The sequence below is a fragment of the Vitis vinifera genome, chromosome 16, assembly GCF_030704535.1.
Source record: "Vitis vinifera cultivar Pinot Noir 40024 chromosome 16, ASM3070453v1".
In the NCBI taxonomy this organism is placed as follows: domain Eukaryota; kingdom Viridiplantae; phylum Streptophyta; class Magnoliopsida; order Vitales; family Vitaceae; genus Vitis; species Vitis vinifera.
In genome coordinates, this window is record NC_081820.1 from 24,998,607 (window position 1) to 25,006,635 (window position 8,029).

Below are 8,029 nucleotides of genomic sequence, written 5' to 3' on the forward strand. Positions count from 1 at the left end.
AATTTGAACATCATGCCTAACAAGCAAAGCAATGAAGAAAAATCAAACATTATCAAGTAGTTGATGTATTTAGACATCCATATGTTTTAGTACAAATTATAGCAACATTGTTTGGATGTGTCAAGAAAACTCTCCAAAAAGTAATGAGTTGCATGCATAATACTTGGAATTAAATGATTTTGATTTTGATTTTTATTGGCTTCTCCATAAGGCATGATTGCTTTTTCTTGTTGAGTTTATTTAAGCACAAGGAATTAATAAGCTTCTTTCAGCAGCTTATTACTAACAATTAAGGAAAGTACTTGTGTAAGAATAAAGAAAGTTGGTGATGTGAACCTCAGCAACCCTTCAAACATAATTAATGTAAATTTAGCCTCAAAATACCTTATTGTACAAATATGAGAATGAAGGACAATAGTAAATAAAAGTATACATTAATGAAGTATTGATTATGACATGATTGACAACCAAAATACAATAATAGCAATAAAGGAAGTAGACAATTTTTTATTTTATTTTACTCTAACTCCGAAATAACTATCAACTCTTGTTGGAGAGATGTTCTTCGTCGTCTAACATTTGTTCTAGTTGGACCTGAAGAGGCAAAAGGATTGGGAGGCAAGGTTATATTGTCTTCTCTTTCCAACATTTTTAGCACAATTTTCATGGAAGGGCGATCTATTGGGTGCCATTGAATGCACCAAAGACCCACAATGCTTAGCCTTTTTGCTATTTTAGTGTCTTCCTCTTTCTCAATTCGGATATGTATCTCTCCATTCTGTTCTAAATGATTATAGAGTCATTCTGGAAAATACATTTGGCTAGTGTTCTCCATTATAGCATCACTATTCTTCCTTCCTCCTACCATTTCAAGTAACAACATTCCAAAACTATAAACATCTGATTTATAGGATACATTTCCAAAATTCCTAGACAACACTTCTGGTGCAATATAGCCCATGGTCCCCCTTGCTGCTGTCATAGAAACAACACTTTGTTCCTTAGAACATAATTTTGCTAAACCAAAATCAGAGATTTTGGGGTTAAAATTTTGGTCTAGCAAAATATTATGAGGTTTAATATCAAAATGAAGGATTCGTTGATCACAACCTTGGTGAAGATATTCAATTCCTTTAGCTATACCTAGAGCGATATCATGAAGCTTTTGCCAACCAAGTGATTGGTTCTTAAATATAAACTTCTCGAGAGACTCATTTGGTAAGAATTCATAAATCAAAGCTCGTTTATAACCATCAGCACAAAATCCAACTAAGCGAACCACATTAATGTGATGGATTCTACCCATTGTTCTTACTTCATTAATAAACTCTTCACCATTTTTTTTGGAATCGTTAAGGATTTTTACTGCAACAAAAACTTCATTTGAAAGTTTTCCTTTATAAATGGTTCCATAACCTCCTTCACCCAATTTGTCCTTGAACAGATTTGTTATCTTCTTAATATCGGCATAGGAGTACCTTGATGGGTTGAGAGCTCTATAATCTTCCAAAAACTTTTGAAGCTTTTTGCTGTGCTCTTTTTTTGATTTATCAGTGGTATAGACATTATAGCAAATAATGACTACTAGCAAGAGAAGAAAGAAACCAAGAATTACTCCTGCGTAGAGGGGAAAAAAAAGGGTTTTTGAGTAAATATATTAAAAAAATATAAAGGTAGAAATCCAGAAAAGGTTTTAGAGCAAATGAAGAAATTAAAAAAAGGAATTTGAGAATCCTCATGTCTTCCTCATAGTTGATTAAAAAAAAAGTATGCGTGAATAGAAAATTACCTGTAATCGTCCACTCTTTTGATACATCTGAAAGAGATATATAATAAATTTATCAGCTTCTTGTACTTTTGAAATTAATAAAATCATAATATGTTATAAGAAGATTTTGATGTTGGCTTAATTTTAGTCAGTGCTATTGGTTTTCAAATGAACTTAGGCCTATTGTTCCTTCAGTTTCCATAGGTTAATATTTTTTTAGCTAAACCTAAGTGTGTGGGTACGTCCACTTGTAGCCAGCTTTTAGTAAAGAAATAACATTGCCCTTCTCATTCCTATCATGTGGAAATACTATAGTAGTTTTGGTTAAGAGATAACTTATGAATTAAGTTACATTCACCATAGAGTCATCGTAATGATTCAATCCAATTTGGTGATAAAGAATACAAAAATATAAGTTTGAGTGGAAAAATATTCTTGCTAGCTTGATTTAATTTTTCCTCAATTTTGAACACTTTTGAAACATAAAAAAAAAAAAAAAGAATTTAAAGATGTATAATTTTCATTAGTTTCTAATTATATTTTGTTTCCATTTTCTTTTATTTGTTTTTTTTTCTCTTGCCTTGATATTTCTAATGTACAAAGAGAGGATGCCTCAATCTATTACTTGCATATGATATACTTATAAGAGACATATATATAAAACCCTAAAACAAATAATTTGATCAGGGTCTGGGTTATTAGAAAGGAATATCCTTTGCAGTATATCGAGTTATATATTCTTTTCAAAATAAAACAACCAGTTATAAAGATCATGTTTGGTTCCTAAAAAGTATTAAGGAAAGAAAAAATTGTTAAGAAAAATGATTTTTTTTTTTTTTTTTTGTGTTTGATTATACCATGGAATATATTAAAGAAAATCAAATATGATTAAAATGATTCAAAGTCATATATTTTTAAATTATTTAATTTTTTAAGAGTTAAAATAAGTGAAGTTTTGAGTAATATATATAAAACTAATTTATTAACTTTAAATTTATTTTTTATTTTCCTTTTATTTTTTTCCTAATATTTTCCCACAAATTTTTGGGCAATCAATTAAATATAGCCTAAAATTAAATAACCATAGTAGAAGTTATGTAAACCCCTAGAATAAATAATTTGATCAAGATCTAGGTTAGCAAAAAGGAATATCCCTAATAGTATACCAAGTTATATATTCTTTTCAAAATAAAATAACTAGTTATTGAGGTCATCTTTGGTTCATAAAAAGTATTAAAGAAAGAAAAAAAGTTAAAAAAAATGATTTTTTTTCATATTTGGTTATACCATAAAAAAATATTTTTTAAAAATCAAATATGATTAAAATTATTCAAAGTATTATGTGTTTTTGAATTATTTAATCTTTATATCTAAGAGATAGAATAAGTGAAATGAGTTTAAAAAATAACATATAAAAATAATTTATTAACTTTAAATTTAATTTTTATTTCTTTTATTTTGGGTGTCTTTATATTTTTTCTCATTTTTTTTTATATATATTTTCCCTCAATTTTTTTGATAACCAAACATAGCTTAAAATTAAGTAACCATAATAGAAGTTATGTAACGAGTGTTGCATAGAACTACGTACCTTTTGGTGGTTGATCCACACATTCGATTTCAGGTTCCTTGATATTACTCTCCTGCAATCTGCATCTCTTTCCTTTTGCTTCGCAGTCTCCACACGATGGTCTTGACCAATTCATGACAACATTATATTCACTATAGTCCCCAAGGTCTACAGACCAAGATGGGATTGAAAAATAGTAGATCATGGAGCACGAGGATAAGTCCAAGTGACTGAGACTAGCCTCGGGACTCACACCGTAAACTAGGTTATTGGGAAGAAAACCGCAATGGGTGGGATTAAGATTTTTATATGGATCTGCTTTGCTCTCTGAACAACTGAAGATTATGTAGTCAGATCGGTACGCACTCATGAACTGGAATGGAGAGGCAGATAAATTAAAGTTTTTGCAAAAATCCCGTCCAGAGACCCAAATTTCCTGAGAAGTGTAATTTATTTTCTGCACCGAGAGTTTTACTGAATAGGGCAGCTCTAGCATGGTCCGCTTCTCTTCTGAGCAAGATATCTCGAACCCAGGATATCCACACACTACAAGGAAAAAGATATATGGTGACATTTATAATAAGTCACTATAAACATAGGGTGTCATTACAACATAGCGTCACCTTATCCACTGACACCATAGAGGATATCAATTGGTGACGTATTTGGAAGTGACACCAAAGCAGATAAATGGTGACACATTTAGAAGAGACACCATATATTTTTAGTGATGCTTAATTTGATATAGAGTTGTATGAGATATATAAGGTGTCATATTAAATGCATCATCTTTGAGTTATGGTGTCACGTTAAATGTATCACCTTTAATTTATGGTGTCACATCATTGTAAATGATTATGGAAGATATGGTTGTTTTTTGTTGATTAGTTTGTAGATTTTTGTAATGCTTATTAATAAATAAGACTAACCTATGTAAATTGTCCATAAATATAATAATCATATTACATTTAACTTATATTTTCATAATGCTTATGAATTAATTTGTAACATATTACATCATCCAATAATATTTGTATATCAAATGTTCACAAAATGATAGTACATCAAACACATCAAACCCACCAAAACTAAAAAAGAAAAGTGAATACACATTAAAACATGATTTAGAAATGTTAAGCTTCCCAACATTCATGTATACTTGCATTTCATATGCATAAAACCGGCTAACCATAACATGACACAAGAGTTACATCCAAAAACCCAAAATTCTCAATTCCAAATAAAGTAACATTTATGTCCTATAATGTATGACATAAGAGTCATATCTAAAAACCTAAATCTTGTTGCCTCTTTCTCCTTTCTTTTTATTCTTCATATTGTCATCCCAAGAGTGTATACCTGCATTTCATAGTTTAATGAGTTTTAGAGTACTTATTGAAAATAAAAATGTGATGTTATAAACAATAAACAAATCTAAGTACTAATGTTTTCTTTTTCTTTTTTCTTTTTCTCATTTTGGTATAAAAATAATTCGTAAAGAATAAGTAATGTTATACAATATCAATGGAAAATTCAATCATATAACAACTAAGGGACTTACCATGAATGATCACGATACATCAATATGATTCATGATTAGTTATAACACAAAAGTAATCTATTTTTCTCTAATTTCATCAAATTCTACTTGAGAATATGTTTTATTTGTCATCAAACTGAAATCAAATGAGAATAACATTAATATCACTATAATTGAAAGTATGAAATTATGTACAATTCATTAAACGAGTAAAATCTTTGATGCAATAACTGTAAAATCAACAATTATTTCTTTAATGAATCTCATAACAAAGTAGTCATATTTGAACTCAGTATTATTTTTTTACTATTAAATTATTTTTAAACAAAATAACAATTATTAATATATTGGTTCATTTTTAAATACTTTCATAAGAATATATTTTAACTACAAGTTATTTTAATTTATCAAAAGATTTTTAGGAAATGAGCTATTATCCATTTATTATTTTCTTATTTTTCAAAAAATATTTTCAGTCATTTTATACACGTTTTCAACTACTAAAATTATTGTTTTTATAGAATAAACAAAGAAGCATACACTTCTCCACTCACTAAGTCAACTATTACAATCACCATAATATTTTATTCACCTACCAATATCTCATTCCATTTAGATAACTCTCTCAACAAAATCATTTCTACAATACTTTTTACTCTCCTATGATATTGAATATTTTATTCCATTTAGGTGACTCTCAACACAAAGAAAAGTAGGAATGTCTTTTTAGGTTAACTAAACAAAGACTTTTTTTTTTACTTTACAATATGTATAAAAAAAAACAATTATTTATTACAAGAAATGTGGTAGAAAGGTCATTTCATTTTTAAAGAATTTTTTAGAATTTCTTAAACATTTACAAAAAATAGAATCTAACAGTTTTATTTCTAAAAAAATTGATCATTTCAAAAAAGAAAGAAGAATGTTATTTTTTAAGAAAAGTTAATAAACCACTTTATTCTTGAATTATCTAAACAAAACTTACTAAAAAATATTTTATCCCAAATTTATTTTCAAAACTTTCTTATTGAAAACTATCTCATATATAAATTATTTTATTATATAGAGAAATTCTTATTTTATTCTTTTTTTAGAGAAAAATTCACTTGTTTATTAAATATCAAAGAAGTCTATTTTTATGTCTATTATATATATATAAATTCTCTTATTTTCATACAAGAAATTTCCATTTATGCCTAAAATACTTTTAGAAAAATCATTGCCAACAAAATTTTATTTTTAAAATTATTTTCAACATTCTTATTTAAAAAAATTATCATTGGATTATTTTCAAAAAGGACAGTCCTAAAAAAATTAACCATTTATAACCCAATTTAAACTCAAAAATTATCCCCAATATTATTTTATATTCCTAAATTATTTTCAAACAAAATAACAATTATTAATATTTTGATTCATTTTTAAATACTTTCACAAAAATATATTTTAACCACATATTATTTTAATTTATCAAAATATTTTTAGGAAATGAGTTATTTTCCATTTATTACTATCCTATTTTTCAAAACATATTTTCAGGCATTTCATTCACATTTTAAAATTTCAAATACTAAAATTATTGTTTTTATAAAACAACAAAGCATGTAAATTTCAACTACTAAAATTATTGTTTTTATAGAATAAACAAAGCAACATACACTTATCTTCCATTTACTAATTCAACTATTACAATCACCCCAATATTTTGTTCACCTACCAATAATTCATTCCATGTAGGTGACTCTAAAAAAAAAAAGTCATATTTATAATACCCTTTACGATTCTGATACTCAATATTCTATTCTATTTAGGTGACTCAATACAAAGAAGGTGGGAATGTTTTCTTAGGTTAACCGAAGAAAACCCTAAATAACTTAAGTGCTTTTGGATTAATTGAGTATCATCTTGTAGTAGATGTCAATCTCTATTGTTAGACTTCACCAAAAAGCTCCTAGCACGGTGGAAAAAAGTATCAAATATAGTCAAGTCTTCAATAAAATACTATTTTATGCGAAAAATTACTACAAACTAGTGTAGCTCTCATTCTCAATTAGACAAAATTTTTAAAAATAATTCATTTTTCTTGTTTTCATTTGTTTTGGGGCTTATTAGCAATGAAACAAAAAATATGTTAGAATGTTAAACCTAGTTTTTACTTCCCTGGAACTCGATAAAAAACACCATTTACAAAACCCACATCATAGATATACTAAATCAAGAGATATAAAACAATTATACTAACAAAGTTTTTTGCATTAATAAAAAAAATGAAGATGGTAGATAAGAGATTTTGACTTACCCGAGATTTTACGAAGCAAAGAATATCAATTATGGGTGTGCCGACCATGGGTGTGAGAAGAAGGAGAAGAAAACGATGGTTAGGGTTAAGTAATAAGATCTTTTATATTAGTTAATGTATATATGGAAACAATGAACTTTTCATAAATTGTTCCTACTCACTATTTTTAAAAAGGGCCCATTAAGTAATAAAATTTAAAACTTTTTATTTCATATGGTGTCACTTCCAAAAAATGACACCGTAAATCTGAAATTAGCATCATCTAACTATCCTAATTGAAGATTTTTTATATGATGTGTCACCTTTATAAATTTTAAGTTCAATGGTGTCATTATTTTAAATGCGACACCATAAATAGTGACATCATATATTATTTTTGTAGTAGTGACACTGGTTTGGCTGGTGTTTTAGCCGGAAAGGAAATCGGATGACTGGGCCATGGGCACTGCACCTCGACTCCTTGCACCCATCTTGCCTCCCTCCAATTTCTGCAAACAATCTCATAAAAAAGAAGAGGAATAAAGTCACGACCATTTTTAACCAACTGCTCGTGGATCGATCCCTATAGTTTTTGCAATCAAGTCAGAAACAATTTTGTTGGTTTCAAAGCAGCTGCGTTTGACAAAAAAAGATGGACTGGCTGCTATCAAAATCAAGTAGTAAGTTTCTTCTAAGGCGACTATGAGAAGGATTGACAAGAAAGCAAATCAAGCCTAAGAACCTCATCTTCAATGGAATAAGTACTAAAATTTTTCAACAACATTTATTGAAAGGATTATCTAGCTCTTTTTCCAAGAAAAAAGGTCAAGTAGTGGGTTTTTCCAAATTTGTGAGACGGAATCTAAAAAGAAG

The 8,029-nt window shown here is 27.9% G+C and overlaps 1 protein-coding gene across 1 annotated transcript; it reads right to left on the reverse strand.

The window, feature by feature from the left end:
• Positions 1-518: 518 nt before the first annotated feature.
• Positions 519-3,877, reverse strand: LOC100264416 (rust resistance kinase Lr10-like). The gene is made up of 3 exons (XM_019226099.2): positions 3,360-3,877; positions 1,790-1,816; positions 519-1,617 (listed from the first exon to the last, which is right to left on the reverse strand). The coding sequence occupies exons 1-3, from the start codon at positions 3,832-3,834 to the stop codon at positions 800-802; spliced, it is 1,320 nt and encodes a 439-aa protein (XP_019081644.1). The 5' UTR covers positions 3,835-3,877; the 3' UTR covers positions 519-799.
• Between the last annotated feature and the right edge of the window lie 4,152 nt (positions 3,878-8,029).

What these genes read in the sequence shown, in the direction of transcription:
- LOC100264416 (XM_019226099.2), bottom strand. Translation starts at nt 3,834, where the DNA reads ATGCTAGAGCTGCCCTATTCAGTAAAACTCTCGGTGCAGAAAATAAAT. An exon ending in TGTGGATCAACCACCAAAAG is followed by an intron (nt 1,817 to 3,359) that starts GTACGTAGTTCT and finishes TATCTCTTTCAG; the next exon opens with ATGTATCAAAAGAGTGGACG. An exon ending in AAAAGAGTGGACGATTACAG is followed by an intron (nt 1,618 to 1,789) that starts GTAATTTTCTAT and finishes CCCTCTACGCAG; the next exon opens with GAGTAATTCTTGGTTTCTTT.